Genomic DNA, 17899 nt, shown 5'->3' on the forward strand with positions numbered 1-17899 from the left:
GTGGAGTCTCTGTTTCCCCCAGTCCTGTCGGAGTCCTGCAATCAAATCCTGGTAGCCTTCAGAGCATGATTCTCTTGGAATTTCTCCTCCCGTTGCTGGACCCCCAGGTTGGGAAGCCTGACGTGGGGCTCTGAACCTTCACTCCAGTGGGTGGACTTCTGTGGTATAAGTGTTCCCCAGTTTGTGAGTCACCCACCCAGCAGTTACGGGATTTGATTTGATTGTGATTGTGCCCCTCCTACCGTCTCACTGCGGCTTCTCCTTTGTATTTGGATGTGGGGTATCTTTTTTGATGAGTTCCAATGTCTTCCTGTCAATGATCGTTCAGCAGTTAGTTGTGATTCCAGTGCTCTCACAAGAGGGTGTGAGCGCACATCCTTCTACTCCGCCATCTTGAACCAATCTCTCCTCTTCAGTTCTTATAAATAGAAAAAATTATTTCTGGAAGGTTTAAATGGGTACTAAAACTAACTAGACATAATCCATTACAGAAAAGGAAGGGAGTATGAACCAAAGTAAACTCAAAAAATTTTGAGTGAATGGTGAATGCAAAAAAAGAAAAAAAAAAGAAAAGAGACTTAAAACCTAACAACCCATAGATTTTTAACAGGGAGAGGTCATCTTAGGTACTATGTTCATTGCTTTAGGGTCATTTGAAAATATTTTGATATTGGAATACTAAAGAGATTCACTTTCCTAGTATAGATACACTTACAAATATTTCATTATGTTTATAAAAATTTGAGTACTAGTAGCTATGGGATCTGGGACAGATCGACCAACCTGATTTCAACTTCTTCAGTTTATATATGTGTATAACTGAGAATTGAGGCAAAAGCATTATCCAGTCCCTTCTTGCTGTGCCATTCTAAGATTTATAAAATTAAATTAAGTGGGTAAATATAGCCCTCTAGTGGTTCTATTATATGCTTACACTGTTAACTTTGGTGCATCTAGCATTTCTGTAAAGTTACTGATTTTTAGAAATTCAGTATTGAGAAGAATAAGATTTTTATATTACATGGCATAAAGAATATGAGGAAAAAAGGTATAGGGATATATTATTCTAACAATAAATGTTCATATTAGATTGTCACCCACTTATGTTACCCACTTTTGGAGTTATAACAATATAATCCAGAATATTAGAATTGCCCAGTACTTTACAAGATGAATTATTGAATCTAGATACTTTGCTGGTGCATGCTATGATTATTACCAGATTAACTACTTGTGCATATGAAAGTGTAGGGTAAATGAACTGAAGTGAATTGTAAAGTAGATCATGCTATATTCATGCTTTATTGACCTGGAATTTATGGTATGGCTTTCGGGGAAAACAAATTACAGAATGATTTTATATATACATAGCTCCCCATTTTTTGAAAAGAATGAAAAAAAAAGTGGAAGAAACCTCAAACAGTTGTATAAATACATGTTTCTGTAAGCAAAGAAAAGCAGAATATACACCGAACAATATTATTACCATTAGGGGAGTAAAATTTGGAAGGATGGGGGAGATTACTTCTTTACTTAACTCTAATGATTTAAATTGTTATGGAAAAAACAAAAGGAATTGAAATGGAAAACTTGAAAGGGTCAAACAGAAAACAGGGACCTTAATCTGAATCGTTTTAGAGCAGTAAGTCTGGCTCTTAATTTTGAAACTGATTTCCTGCAGAAATCAGTTAGGTCAGGTCCTGATCTGATTTTCTGAGTTTGTTTATTGTTTAAATGGGATGTGTGCACTTGATAATCTCCTTGGATATAAAGCTGATGCCCTAATTGGTTAAAATGTGTGTTGCTCGTTATTTCTCTTTATTTTGCTAATAAGCTTTTCCCTTGTTCTGGGAATTAAAAATCCTTTCCTCTTTAGCCCAATTAAATTTGTTAAGGGAGGGCCTCTATGAAAAGGCCCTTCTTTGAGGTCTTTAAGTGGAAATGATTGGTTCTGAAAATTCTTCCCTAGGTGGCTTTTGAAACATTTCATAGATATTGAAGGCCCATTATGAAGGCTATCTTGATATCTTCCCTCCAAAATGCTAAGGAATAATTTAGGCAACAGTTCAGACTCAAAGAATGAAGACGGCTCGACCTTTTCACAGACTGAACACAATATTGTTGCAGCTTACTTGATTACGGCAGGTATGGATGTTTATTCCATTAATAGTTATTTTGTTTTTGAATAAGTGAAGAAAAGCAGAGGTTTTCAGCATAAGGTAGTAGAAAAAGCATGGGTTCAGAGATAATGTTTCAAGTTCTATATTGTTGGCCAACCTTGAGAAGTCACGTATCCTTTCTCAGCTGGGGTGCTCATGTGATAAATAAGGATGATAATACTTGCTCTACTTCCTGGCTGTAAGGATCAAAAAGAGAATGTAGGTGAAAATAAATGGAAACATTGTTAATGGTGGTTAATATAACAAGTTATTTTGAATTTTGATAGGCAGTGAGAGCCGTGAAATGGGGCTGAGAAAAGTTTTTTATAAAATGAGTGATTATCCATATGTTTGGTTATTACATTGTCAAATTAAGTTTTTATTGGGGAGTAGTGTGCACCATGGCAAAGATGTATTTTTATAGCATTTACTATTCTCATACATACTTTCTGTTGTTTTGTCCTTGGTGGTGGAATCTAGTTAAGATCGAAAGATCCTGGAAAGAAAATTAAAGTCATAAAAAGAGAGAGCAGAGTGTATTGTCACTGAGGACGGAGTTTGTAAATTGAGCTCATTTTCGAATGCTGTATTGGAAAACTGAGCTTTGGTTTTCAATTTTTAGTATCTTTGTAACAGTGAGCAAGTTTTTTGTTCTTCCATTTTCATATCTGTAAAATGGGGATAAGAATAAGCTACTGTCACAATTGTTTTGAAGAGTAAAATTAAATAATGCACAAATATACCTAAGTGATATATACAGTATATGTTGGACAAATGTTTCTTTCTTCCCACATACACACACTCATTGATGCATATATTGGATTAAGATAAAGACTTGTTGGCTGAAAAAAAGGAATGGGGAAATTGACAATAGAAGTTCTCTGATTACCTTTTTTATGTATAGGTTGAATTGTGGTATTAATTTTATGCTTAGTCACTTCATTTTCAACTTATGCTTAGTAATGAGTTTTAGAAGTAACTGTTTATTATTTTTTGGATTGACTTATGAAAATTTTCAAGTATATTCAAAAGTAGAGTAAAAACATAACAAATCCTACTGTACCCAGTTTATTCTTTATAATTGCTTAGTTTCCCCATAATTCAGAGTATTACTTCTGGTAGAAAATGTGGTTCCTCAGCCAACTTTTTCATTTGAATACCTCTGTATGATACGCACTGGATAAGTTCTGTTTTCTTTTTGAATTTTTTTTTGATGTTGCAACAGAAAGGAGAAAACAATATGCTACTTAAAGAGATAAGCTCCTTATCACAATTACATAGAAGTACTTTGTATACAAACTTTTGGTTTAGTTAGTTTTTGGTAGATGACCAAGAAAAGCTATCTTTTTTGATCTGGTTACAAAAGAAGCATGCAAAGAAATTTTCCTGTTAAGAAAATATTCTTGCTGGTTCTTACCCCTGTAACAGTAATAGTAATAGTAATCTTACTATGATGACAATGATGACTTCTACTAGAATTACTATTACTACTGCTACTACTACTCCAACCACTACCACCACCACTACTACTACTGCTACCACTACTAATGTTATTATTGGAATACTTGGTATATACCAAGCACTGTTGTAAATATTTACATGTACAGAATAATTCATCCTTATGCTAATTCAGTAAGCAAATTTTATTTTCCCTGTTTACAAATAAAGAGTCTAAATAACTTTCCCAACACACACATCTACTAAGTAGCTACGCCAGGATTTGAACTCAGGTGTTTTGACTCTAGAACCCTCAGGTATAATCACAAGGATCAGTTTTATCAATATTATGAGTACGTGTTGTTTGTTTGTGTTTTTAGTAGATGAACTGAAGGGAGCATATCTAACTTCTTTATGCTTTTTTTCAAACGTTTATTGTTCTTTGGGCCCCCCAATCTTTCCCTTTAACAAAACTCACTTAAATGTCCAAATCAAAACCAAAACCGTGAGGAAAAGAATTTAGTCAAAGCATTTATTTCATTTGTTACTTTTACCAAGAGCGTATTTAGATTTTTCATTTTAAATTTAATTTTTAATTTAACATTTCTCTCAGATTGTAGCTCTTACAAACGTTACCAACTTGAGCACTCTCCCTTTCTCCAGTTAATGCTGGGGAGCAAGAGGGCATGGCGAATTAAGGATCTGAAATAGATTCATTACGGGTGAACTGTAGGATGAAGCGTGAGAGGTACTAGACTGAGAGGATGGCTGTGTACCAGCTAATGAAAGACCTAAGCCGTAAAGGCGATAGGGGAATCACTGAATGACATGATCCAGTTTGTATTTTAGAAATGTGCTGTAGTGGTAGCTAAGAGACCAGGTAGGTGGCCCCTGTGTGATTAAGATTTAAAAGACTTCTGAGGAGGAAGTAGTAGCATTGGAGATAGACACATTCAAGAGCTAGAAGCTAGAGTTGATGGTTGGATGTGGAGACTGGGGGAGAAGGTGAGGGAGCATCAAAGATGACATCTAGGTTTCTCTTTTGGGCCACTGGATAGATGGTGAAGCTATTCATCAAGATGGGAGCACATCTGGGGAAGAACATGTTTGGGTCAAGAGAGAAAATCTCTGGGTTCCGTTTGAGAGAAGTCCCGTAAAAAGCTGCGCACATGAGTTTGAATTTTATGAGACTGATCTGGAAAGTAACAGCATATAGCCTTGGATCTGTGTGAAATCACTGAGTGTATATTGAATGTGAAAAGAAAGAAGGTCCAGGACAGAAACTTGGACAATGCATATATTTAATAAGGTAGAGATGAAGAAAGAAAGGCCAGGAAGTAGATTAAGCAGGATCTGCCAAAGAGATTGGAGGAGAGCCACAGAAGCCAAGGGGAAATTAACTGAACATAGACCTAACTACTAAATGATCTATTGTCTACTCATTAGAAAACACCTACAGATAGGAAATAAAGTAGAGTGCTTGAGACAGCTGCAGAGAAAATAGAAAAAGGGCTAAATTGTTTACCTCATTCTCCCTGTTGTATCTAAAACCGCCCCCAAAGCACAATTACTTTATTCTGGTTGCATATTTGGCAGGCAACAATTTACTGCACTGTGTTTTTATCTGACTTAAAAATCATCAAATCTGTAACTAGCCCAGAAAGACTCTTCAATTCACTAAACTTTTTGGAGCTACAATACTAGATGCAAAAATATTGAGCCAAAGAATCATCAAATTTGATATCATTGTGCCTTAATTATGCTTGCAGGAATAATAGACCTTAAGCAATATGAGTTTTAGTTGTCCGTTTATTAAATAAATCTGCTATATATCATATATACAACATAGAAATGATTAGAAGCCTAAAATCTACACAGGAAGACTAGGCATATATGAATTAAGTAATATAGCATCACATAAGGTAAAGTACAATATAAACAAGTACTTTGAGAATTTAGAGAAGAGAGGATACTATGCAGAGGACAAGTCTTTGGGGCAGAATTGGCCTTGAACAGAATTTTGAAGGGTAGCATTTGGAAAGGTAGAGGAAAGGAGTAGGGTGTTCCAAGTGGGAGAAATGAAAGTCGAAATTTACCACAAGCCTGGTGCATTTGATAAATAATTAGATGGAGGGCTTGTTTGACAAGTGTGAAAATTTGCTTAGAGAGGGTAAAAACAGATTGAGGCAAAGAGCCTGGAATACCAGGCTGGGACATGTGGACTTTATCACGCAGACGTTGGGGTGTGTTGGAGGTTTTGAGAAGAGCCTTGGTTAATTCTATGTTGTAGAAAGTTTATTCTGCCAGCAGCATGCAGGAGGAAAGAACAGGAATCTGGAAGATTAGTATAACAGGATTTTGAATGGAAGTTTTGACCAAGGTGCCAAGATATAATAGAAGTTCTTCCTTAGCTGATACATTTGGGTGTTGGTGCTTGGAAACCTTCCCTCTCTCTGGCAATAGCTGGAGCTGATCACCAGAGTTCTCTTCATGATGGTGAACACCATTCTATGCTTTTTGTTCCTTACCCCTCCTTTTCCCCCAGGAATCTGGTAATAGCTCTAGCCTCTCAGCTGTTAGAACCTAATATGGCCCACATCTGGCTTATGGGAAATGTGTGCATCCTTTGTTGCATGTAGGGAGTGTTAAACAGGCTGACATGCACATCCAGTCCACTCAACAATATTTCTTGTTGTAAATGAAAACACTGGCATTCAGATTAAGAAGTTCAGTCATCAGTCCACCTGAATCCCCAATTCTGGAGCACCGACAACATTGAGTTTCTGGACCTGCAGGTCTAGAAGTCAGATCCCAGGCTGTGGAGACTTGACTAGGGTGATATGGCCTGTGAGGCTTCTCAGTGGACCTGAAAGCCAGTCCGACTTCCTCTCTGGATAGCCAAACCTTGCAGTGTGCATTCTTCTATAGGGGTGTGTGTGTGTGTGTGTAATAAAGAATTTAGATTTGAACATGTTGAGTTTCAAGTGATATTGAAACAGTCATATGATCTTACATACTGTAGATGCTTAATAAATGTTTAATGGCAATGAATTGTATGAAAAGGGATGCGGGACTGGAACATATTTCAGGGATGGAAAGTGACAGAAGCACTGTTAGGATAGAATGATAGCTGAGGCTTGAGAAACTATAGAGAAAGGAGAGCCTCAGGCTTCAGGAAGGAGGATGAGAAAATTAAGCTGCCAAAGGAGATTGTATGATCATATGTATATCCTAAAAATCAGTGGTGGTGGTATCATGACATGCAAGGGAATAACATCAAGGACAGAGTGATCAATAGTGATGACATTAACACCAGTCTTTAGTGCTGGTTTATGCAACTGGTAGATTCTTTGTGCTTTAATTTTTATATTTCTGTTTTACAAAAGGGCTGTGAAGATATTACAACTAGCTTGAAGAATAGCTGAAGCTCTTCAAATAAATGAACCAAAATGGATTTGCTATATTTTTGAAGGAGCTTAAATATTTAATTTGATTCTACTTTTACACATTCAAATCAAACAAAATGTGTGATTTTTTTGTTTATGTTCTCAGGTATGATAAGTGTTCTCAGCAACATAATAGTTCTTGGCATCTTCATTAAGTACAAGGAGCTTCGGACACCCACAAATGCAATTATCATTAACTTGGCTGTTACTGATATAGGGGTCAGTAGCATTGGCTACCCCATGTCTGCTGCTTCAGATCTGCATGGAAGTTGGAAGTTTGGATATGCAGGATGTCAGGTATTGGAGATCTTTAGAATCAAAGCAAAATAAAGTAGATTAAGAAAATGTACATTTAAATGTCTTTAAAAAATCCCAAGGGTTTCAATCAAATAAGATTATGTAGGATAATAGATATGGTGCTCTTAATAAAAATGGCTTCAGGAGTGACTGGGAAATATATTCTTTAATAAGAGAAATGAAATCAGTCGCCATCATTATATTTTCAAAATTTCCCCAACTCAAAGGAAAAAACTAAACTAACAAAAAATTAGCAGTCAACTAGAGAAGAAAAGTGAACATTTTCATATTCAAATAAAAACTTGCATATTACAAATTCAAAAAGAAATACTCTGCTTTCATTTGAAACAATAAAATAATGACTGTGTCATAATATCTAAGTAATGTAGTTAAACAACATGTTGCTGATTTTTTTCTATGGAAAGTTCTCCAAGAGAATTGCTGGTGAATATATCTACAATGAGTTTTACTGACAAGAAAATAAATTAATATTAATTTGCATTAATGACTTTTGGCCTAATTTTTTAAAACAGTTAGCTATTTTAAGCTCTAAAACTATAGAGAATAAAATGAAAAGAGTAGAGAGTAGGGAATACCCATGTGTACGCTAACCAGTTTTGTCAAACCTTAATGTTTTGCAATATGTGCTTCAGGTTGTTTGGGGTTTTTTAAATTTTTTTCTTTTTTTCTTTGGCTGCCCCATGTGGCTTGGCTTGTGGGATCTTAGTTCCCCGACCAGGGATGGAACCCAGGCCCCATCAGTGAAAGCACCGAGTCCTAACCACTGGACTGCCAGAGAATTCCCTGTTTCCAATTTTTTTAAACCACAAACAAGGCTTCAATAAATTGTTCTCATACATGTCTTTTTCTGCAATGTGTGAGAGTTTAGATACATTACTAGGAAAGGAATGGTTCGGTTGTAGATAATGTTTACCTTCAGTTTTATCAGATGTGGACAAGTTTCTCTCCAAAATGGTTGTGCCAGTTGCTAGAACTTCTGTTACTCTACATTTTCTCCAACACTTGGGGTTGTCAGACTTGGAATTTGTAGCATTTTGATGGATATAAAATAGTATCTTATAATTTGCATTTCTTTCAAGATTTAATGTGATTGTACATCTTATGTCATAAACATGCAGGTTTCCTCTTGTGTTAATAGCCCATTTTTCTGTTTGTCTTTTCAGCCTGTTGAATTGTCTGTCTTCTGAATAGCAGTCTTTTGTTGGTTATATGCATTGCACTTAATTTATGGTTTGTTTTTGCACTCCACAGAGTATGTATAGAAGTTTTACTTTAAGCCTTAACATTTTTTAAAAAGTTTATTTTAATTAATGAAGTCTCAAAACATTTTCTATAAATGCCTTTATTAAACCACTTATAATTTGACAATAGATGATATATTTTAAAATTAGTAAAATAAAAAACTCTCAGTGTATTTAAAATATATTTTAGCAATGGGATAAAAGTGTAAATGTCTCTTGGGAGGATGTGTAGAATGGTGGAATCTTTCCAATTTTAATCTTCAGATTTATGCTGGATTGAATATCTTTTTTGGAATGGCAAGTATTGGATTGCTCACAGTTGTGGCTGTGGATCGATACCTGACCATCTGCTGTCCTGATGCAGGTACAGCACTTTTCTCAGCTTTCTCAGTGAACCCATTTTTGCCTAAGTACTGCTCGATACACATTCACTTCAAAATGTAAATGTATGGCTTGCAACACAGTCAGTCATATTTCTCTGATAATCCTTGACTGAAAGTTTCAGTGATTTTCTATTATACCTAGAATAAAACCCAAATTTCATAACACAGCCTCCAAGGTCCCACACATTCTGGCCCCGGGCTACCTTTCCAGTGTGTTCTGGGGTCCTCTCACTTTGGGGTACTAGCCAAACCCTTTCCCACTTTGGGGTCTTTGTAAATGCTATTTCCCTAGTGTTTCTCCATTTCTATCCTCTGACTGATCATTTTATCATTCAGGTTTCAGCTTAAATGTCATTTTTTTTTTCAGAATGTGATTCATGTAGATAGGCTTTGTGTGAACTAAAGTGCTCTGTGAAGAATCTATTTGATGACAACTTTGAATAATCAGTTAAAACAAAATGAAGATATGAATCACATCATTGGGAAATGACTTTGATGTTCCATATGTTTGTTAATAGGAAGAAGAATGACCACCAACACTTACATCAGCATGATTCTGGGGGCCTGGTTCAATGGCCTCTTTTGGGCTTTGATGCCTATTGTTGGGTGGGCTAGTTATGCCCCAGATCCTACTGGGGCCACCTGTACCATAAACTGGCGGAAAAATGATGTGTAAGAGACATGTTTACACTTTATAATCAAATGCTTCTAGTGTAGACATTTTCTCACCATTTCAATTTAAGGTCAGATCAAATGTTTCTCATGCAGAGATGACAAAGATCTTCCTTGGTATAGATGATATGATTACAGCAGAGATGAATTGAGAAAAGTGAATTATGCTTATTTTCAAGGAAAGGCCATCCAGCTCCCCTTGTCCCCTGCTCTGTTCCTTCCTCTATCTTCTGGCAGCAAAGGCAAAACAGAGAATCCTTCCAATATCCGCACCTTAGAGGTAGGACCTGATGGGGAAAAGGAGTGTTAGTGGAGCTAGACAGTGTGCAGATCTGGCAAAAGTCCAGGCTTTCTTTTCTAGATGATCTGGTAATAAAGCATCTCCTGAGAATTATGCAGCAAAAGCACAGTCACTGCAAGGATTTGCTTGCTCATCAGTGATGCTTTCCTATATTTACCAGGGAAAAGGGGGTAATTTAGTTTATTAAAGGAAATGAAAGATTATGAAGAAAAGCAAATAGAAAATTTCTAACTCTCAAACTAAATCTAAAACTTTTTAGATTTAGTGCAAGGTCAAAAAATAAGTATTTTAGGCTTTACAGGCAAGACTGTCTCCATTGCAACTATTCAGCTCTGCCTGTGATAGCAGCCCTAGACTGTATGTGATGAATGTGGTTCCAATAAAATTTTATTTACAAAGACAGGCGACAGGCTGGATTTGGCCCACAGGTCATAGTTTGCCAACCCCTAGTCCAAATGAACTCAAAGTCAAATGCACTTCCTAAGCTATTTAATAATATAATGACTGCTGGACAGTGCCAGTATTATTTCTGATAATTATCCTGTTTCCCTTACTCTATTTAGTATATTAAATGAGTAGTGATTTAATGTCATGATTTAATTATTTCCTTTTCTTACTTTCAGATCTTTTGTTTCTTACACCATGATGGTTGTTGCGATAAATTTTATTGTGCCCTTGATAATGATGTTTTACTGCTATTACCATGTCACTCAATCCATTAAACATCATGCTACTAGTAACTGCACTGAGTATCTCAACAGAGATTGGTCAGATCAGGTAGATGTAACAAAGGTAAGACATTAAAATCCTTAAAAGGGTTTTGTAATCAAGCTTTTACATGGACATGGTTCCTTGGCCCCTGCAGTCATCTCTCCCCAACTCCCGATTCTTACTCTCTGGCTCTTTTTTCTGGTGTTGGCCTCCGTATTTCTAAATGATGTGCTTATCTGCTGTTTTGGGTAATTTTTTTATTTTTTAAATAAATTTATTTATTTATTTATTTTTGGCTGCGTTGGGTCTTTGTTGCTGCACGTGGGCTTTCTCTAGTTGTGGCGAGCAGGGGCTACTCTTCATTGCGTTGCACGGGCTCCTTATTGCAGTGGCTTCTCTTGTTGCGAGGCATGAGCTCTAGGCGTGCGGGCTCAGTAGTTGTGGCGCACGGGCTTAGTTGCTCCATGGCATGTGGGATCTTCCCGGACCAGGGCTCGAACCCGTGTCCCCTGCATTGGCAGACGGATTCTTAACCACTGCGCCACCAGGGGAGCCCTGTTTTAGTTATTTTTCTTTGCTGTTACTTCTTGATTTCCTACTATAGACAAAGAAAATTTTTCTTATACCACCAACCTTTCCTACTCCTCCCCACCAGCGTTTATCTCTCATCTTATCAGTAAAATGTTAATATTTGGTTAGATGAAGAGCCAATTTTACATTATTGTGATTATCTAAATTTTATTTATTGAAAATCTCTGTAAGACTCTGATTTATATTTCTTCTTTTATACAATTTTTTCCCCTTTGGAGTTAACAGTTCATTCCTTTTCTCTTTCTCTTCCTCCGTTCATCTCTCTCCCCTTCTCTTCTCTCCCTCTCTCTCTCTCTCTGTAGCTTTGTTTGCTGACTCTTCTGTGTACCTGTCACTAATTCATCTCTAAACTCTCCACCAGAGGCTTCAGTCTCCTCTTAGTATTTTCAGATACATCAGAGACTAGGTCGACTTCATCCTTTTCTTGGCGCTACCCTCCTGACACCCGCCAGATCTCTTGCCCTAGTCTACACTGGCTGTTCTTTAGGATGACTACCTAGGAAGCCAGCCACATCTCCTTTGTCACCAGCTGGGAATGCCTTTGGCCTATCTCATAGGTCAGATCACCCGTTTTCTGAATTGTATGTCTTCCTTTTTTTTTTTGGTTAACTCCTTCACATTTGGTGTAACACATTCTCTAATAGAGTCTTGAGAAGGTTACAAGGAAGTCAAATGTTTAAGATTTTGCGTGCCTGAAAATGTCTTAATTCTACGATTATGTTTGACCGATTGTTTGCTTGGTACGGAATTCTAAGTAGAAAAATGACTTTCAAAGAATTTTGAAGACATTACTCTATGTAGTCTCTCGGCTTCAGGTGTCACTATTGAGAAGGCTGACAGCATTCCAGTGATCTGCGTTCTCTCTGGAAGCTTGTGATTTTCTCTGTGTCTCCAGTTTTCTGAAATGTCACGCCGATATGCCTTGGTGTGGCTCTTTATTCACCCACGTGCTGGGTACTGGGTGAACGCTTTCTATGTGGAGACTCAGGTCTTCCCTTCTGGGAGTTTCCTTGTATTATTTCCCTGGTGAGTTTCACCTCCCATTTTGTTTTCTCTGTTCTCTTTTTCTGGAACTCTTTTTATTTGAGTATTTAATCTCCTGGATTTGTCTTTTAATTTTCTTAAATATTCTCTCCTGCATTATTTCTGTTTTTTGTTTTGTTTTTATTTATTTATTTTTGGCTGTGTTGGGTCTTCATTGTTGAGCGTGGGCTTTCTCTAGTTGCGGTGAGCAGGGGTTACTCTTTGTTGTGGTGTGCGGGCTTCTCATTGCAGTGGCTTCTCTTGTTGCGGAGCATGGGCTCTAGGTGTGCGGGCTTCAGTAGTTGTGGTGCACGGGCTAAGTTGCTCTGGGGTATGTGGGATCTTCTCAGAGCAGGGCTTGAACCCATGTCCCATGCATTGGCAGGCGGATTCTTAACCACTGCACCACCAGGGAAGTCCCCTGTTTGTTTTTGTTCCTACTTTCTTCTTTTTTAAAAATTTTTTTTTGATGTGGACCATTTTTGAAGTCTTTATTGAATTTGTTACAATATTCCTCCTGTTTTATGTTTTGGTTTTTTGGCCGGGAGGCCTGTGGGATCTTAGCTCACCAAATAGCGATCGAACCCACACCCCCTGCATTAGAAGGCGAAGTCTTAACCACTGGACCGCCAGGGAAGTCCCTGTTTCTACTTTCTGAGAGATTTCTGCAACCATGTCCAGGACTGGGATTGGGTGAGGAGAGTGAGGCTCAAGCCTGGGGTGCAAAATTTAAGCAGGTGCCTAAAAGCTCAGTAATCAAAAAATCAAGTAGTTAGTGCAGTATTTTAAAAAATCAAAATTTATGTAGAAAATCCACATTGAACAAAATATAAAATATTAAATAAAGACAGGATCTGACCCTGCACTTGCACAGTTCACCTTATTTACCTCACCCTTACCCTGGCTGACCATACATTTCAACCTTCCTGTTGCATTTTTAAAATTCTGCTTTCACTTTTATAGATGAGATGGAAGCATTATTTTATACTCTGTACTTCTTTTTGATAGTGTCCTCTTCTTGTTTAATGCATGTGTATCTTCTCTCATTTCTGTGATGATATTGTGTATATATTTACATTTTCCTTCTGTTCATCACATATTTTTTTTCCCCCGAGTTCCTGCACTGTTTTGGTCTCTGCCTGTCAGTTTGCGTGTTTCCTCAATGTCTGGTGATCAGTGACTGTCCCTGCATATTTAAGAGTGATGCGCTAAAAAGTTGATTGTGAGCTCTCGCTGTGCTCTTTCACTGGGATATGTCTTTGGAGAGGGGGGTTTCTAATGATCTGTACCTCTGGGTATTTTCTTCTGGGCTGGTCAGTTTCCAAGGCGAGAAGATTCTTTCGCCTTTCTGGGTAGGAGATAAAAGTCTGTGTACCCACATTCTCATGGCTCAGTGCAGGGAAGGGACAGCGTGCAGCCCCCCTCTTTTCAGGACAGTACGCCAGCTCTCAGCTGAGCCCGGTGTCCCCCAGTCTCAAGTTTCCCTGCTTTACCCTCTCTTACACTGACCCTTGGGGTTCTTCTGGGGAGAGGGGGCTGTTTCCTAGCTGAACAGAGAGGGGATTCAGAAGTCTAACTGCTTCTTTTTGCAGATTTTAATGAGTTTTTGTGTTTTAGGTTCCAAGTGCAGCCCCACATTCAGAACTGTCATCTCCAATTCCTGAGGCTTTCTGTAGTTCTGTGGAGTGGATTCACCTGTACCTGATTTTCCCTCATTCCTGGCTCTTTAAAATTAAAAAAAAATTTTTTTTTAAATCATTCTCAAGTCTGATAAGTAATATGCCACTTGTCTAATGGTTATTCAATTTTAACTTTTACAGAGCTGTCTAATCTGTGGTTCTCAGACCTTATGTGTTTATGTCTTTTTAAACCTTTTCTGTCTTTTTAATGGGCAATCAGGAGGGAGCAATGTAATTATAATTTTTCATTCAAACAAAATATAAGGATAGCTCCTTTACAAAATTATCTGCACTGTACGTATTATATGTGATTTATTATATACCAAGCTCAAATGGCCTGTATGAGAATTCCCTGAACTCAATAGAGGACTTTTTTTTTTTTCACATTGAGTTTAGAGAGTTAGAAAGTTGTTTTCTAGATTAGCAGATGAGAGTGAGGAAAAGAAAGCGCAACACCAGCAGTCCCTAGCACAGTTACTCCAAGTGGGCCAGGAGTGGGTCCTTCTGCCTGTCATCCAGGCCAGCTTTTGTATTCTCCCCAGCTCACCAAAAGAAAGCCGGCATTCTTTACATTCGTGCACCAGTCTGTCCATTTCACAAGCTCTTGTTATCATAGATGACCTCAGGCACATTAGCAAAGTATGAGGGGAAAAATTCAGTTTTTCCTCTGTGTCTTCAAAAACATAAATTTATTCAAGTTCCAATCCAGATAATTTTTCATGCAGTTTAAGGTATATTAGTTATTTTGATATTTTAGATATTGGGTTTGGCGAATATTGATTTCTTTTACAGATGTCTGTGATAATGATACTCATGTTTCTGGTGGCATGGTCCCCTTATTCCATCGTGTGCTTATGGGCTTCTTTTGGTGACCCGAAGAAGATTCCTCCCTCAGTGGCCATCCTAGCTCCACTGTTTGCAAAATCTTCTACATTCTACAATCCCTGTATTTATGTGATTGCTAATAAAAAGTAAGTTATGTCTAAAATGGTTCTCAACTAAAAAAAGTATACAGAAAGAATGTTAAAAAGGCAATGGATAATGTTCTAAAACTTTTGGGAAGGTAAGTGACAGAAACTCACTTCAGATGAATGTAAAAGTTATTTGGTTCATGCAACTTGAGAAGCATTTAGGACCTTAAATGTCTAGGGCTCCAGTTCTGTGACAGGCTCTTCCTACACAGAGGCGAGATAATCACGGGTAACTCAAGACCCAAGTTCCACAAGCTAAGCATCCCCAAATGTGAATTTCGTCTCACATGGCTTTCTGGCAGAAGTGGCCCTGGATGGTCAATGGTGAGCTCAGCTTGGATCACATGGTTACCCCATTTAAAATACATGGAATTGGTTTTGCAAAGAAGAGAGTAGTTCTATTACTGGAAAATGGACAAAGCAAGGCCAGTTGGACTCCCTAAGTGGGTAGCATAGTTGTATATTTACTAGGAGGAAGACATATCATTCAAATGCAAGGAAAAATTCAGTGCTAACATAAAGGGCTTCAGGAGTGTGTAGTCACTCAGAATAGTTGAGAATCTTCCCCTTCCCCCCTTTGTTGAGCCTCTGAGCAAGGATTTCTTTCCTGCCTCATCAGTGAAGCTTACACTGCTTCATTTCCTGTTACTGCTTAAAGATGTAACAGTAGATGAACCAATCTACAGTAGATTGGGATGAACCAATCTACTGTGCTTAAATATTTGACCAGAAAAATCTCAGTAGAGGTGAAGTAATTTGATCCTGGAATGCCAGTGCTGCTTCTACCACACTTATGTATTTATGCACGTTAGGAAAGCAACTTTAGCCACAGATATATGAAGAAACATAAAAACTTTTAAGAAGCGGACTGCATAAGAAGCATAAAGAACACATTTTAAATTCAGAGTCTCTTGGTAGTTCTTTAGGAAAGGTCAGGCATTCTCAAGCTCCTCTTAATTGAAACTGGCCTTTGCTCAGAAGAACAAATGCATGAAATACACATCCTTAGTTCAAGTAAATAATTCCTTGCAAATGACGTTAGATGCACCCTCTTAGACATAATTAGTGGTTTTTATTAAGTGTCTTCAATGTTAATAGTCAGTGGTGCACAAGTGGTCTTTAACTGTGTCATACGCTTGATACATTGACCAAGGGTCTCAACAGCAGATGTTAAAGCTGGAAGCAGAAATTTATCTGGAGATGCCAGTTGGTAGTAGTGGCATCATAGCCATGTTTGAGAGTACTCTAAAAGTGCCAGGTCCTCATGGGTAATGCCAGATTTTCCCTCTTTTATTGTAGGTTCCGGAGGGCAATGCTTGCCATGTTCAAATGTCAGACTCATCAAGCAATGCCCATGGAGAGTATCTTACCAATGGATGTACCCCAAAACCCACTGACTTCTGGAAAAGTCTGAAATAAGAGGAAAGCACACATTATCAAAACATTTGCTTTTTTTTTTAATGATTTAATTTCACTTAAAATCTGAGCCCATTTCAATCAAATGCAGACATAGAGGATTGTCCTAATAGACTGTAGATTTCTCACGTGTAGTTTATAAGTTCTTCTGTTGGTGCACTGGCCACTGTAGGGAATGTTTCATTGTTTCCTTATATGTAAACTTATTGCTTATCTCCTTTGGTGAATAGAGGCACATGAGATTAAGGCCTCTTCTCTTTCTCCCTATCATGGCATGTATTACGCTGTACCTGGTACCTTGCCTGGTCCCTCCGTTAGATCAGAAACAACTGCTATTTTAATATTAGAATAAATTATTAATAATAAGTAATAGTCTTTAATAAATAATTACTGAAATGAGTTGTTGGATGTTCCCAGCTAGAATGGAAAACATTTTTAGCACTTCACAATTTAAAAAATTTAATGCAATTATTTATTAAGTCTATTTAATAAAAATGATCAAATGAATATTAAGCACTATTGCTTTTAAATCGCATCAGTCAATGCACATATATATTTTATATAGCAGTTTATAATCTGTGTATACTATTATGTGTTCTGCATTTTTAATTACTGTTTTCATGTGTATTATTTCCATATATTTGGCACTAGAATTAAGTTTAATCAGAGTGAGGGTTTTTGTATGTTTGTGTTTTTTTCCTATCTTTTGTTTTATTGATGAAAAAATTAATAGTCAGTGTAAGAAAGAAATGGAAAATTTTACTTGACCCAACCTCAAGATTATATTCCAAGAACAGTCTTTAAGAAAGCTCTGAGGACTGTTCCAAAGAGGTAAGGTGGGAGGCCAGTATATAGTGCAATCAAGTACACATCTCGGTAGAAGGTTACTGCTATAGCAAGGAATAGATATCTTAGTTAATGTTTTTAGTGCTTTTCTAAGTTTGGGAAGATGCAAAAAACTGGGCTTATAAAATTTTCTCCTGAAAATATCTAACTATGAGGGCTGGTTCAGCTAGTTTTCCCAGAGAACAAAGTGCCTCATCCTGATCTTTACCCTGAATTCCTTTCAGGGTGTATTGTAGGTCCGTGACTGCAGTGCCTAATGACTTGATTCTTATAGAACTGGATAGTGGGCAATATCTTTATTTTATAATCCCCTCCTTTTTGGTCATGATTTTGACCAAGGTTTGAGAGGCATTTCGTGACCAATTTGTCCCACAGTGCTAGGAATGCTCATTCCCAGTTCAAGCGAGGATTTTGTTGATAGGCCACTCAGTGTGCTGTTACTGGACTAGGCCCTGTTAGCAGTAACCAAAGTCTCTGGACCGCCTGTCTTACTAGTCTGCTATGGTCCAGGAACTGATTCCTTCTTGTTGCCTCTTTCCATATCTAGAGTTACACTATTACAGTCATTGATCTTATTGTAGAACTATATATTTGGTCAATTGTTTTAAGTTGTCTAGTCATAATTATTTTTATCAGAGGTTCAGTCACACATTTAGTAATGCAAGAAACAATAATCTTATAAAATAGGCTGAATAATGAAAGGAT

General features: G+C 37.4%; 1 protein-coding gene across 1 annotated transcript; it reads left to right on the forward strand.

Annotated features, from left to right (window-relative positions):
- Window positions 1-413: 413 nt before the first annotated feature.
- Window positions 414-16974, forward strand: RRH (retinal pigment epithelium-derived rhodopsin homolog). Its single transcript, XM_027103504.1, has 7 exons — window positions 414-2145; window positions 7149-7339; window positions 8866-8965; window positions 9503-9656; window positions 10581-10749; window positions 14754-14932; window positions 16232-16974. Exons 1-7 carry the CDS (start codon window positions 2040-2042, stop codon window positions 16344-16346), a joined length of 1014 nt encoding a protein of 337 aa, XP_026959305.1. The 5' UTR covers window positions 414-2039; the 3' UTR covers window positions 16347-16974.
- The last annotated feature ends 925 nt before the right edge of the window (window positions 16975-17899 follow it).

Source organism: Aethalodelphis obliquidens, unplaced genomic scaffold (genome assembly GCF_003676395.1).
Source record: "Aethalodelphis obliquidens isolate GAN/ISIS:26980383/991018 unplaced genomic scaffold, ASM367639v1 scaffold6, whole genome shotgun sequence".
NCBI classification, from domain to species: Eukaryota; Metazoa; Chordata; class Mammalia; order Artiodactyla; family Delphinidae; genus Aethalodelphis; species Aethalodelphis obliquidens.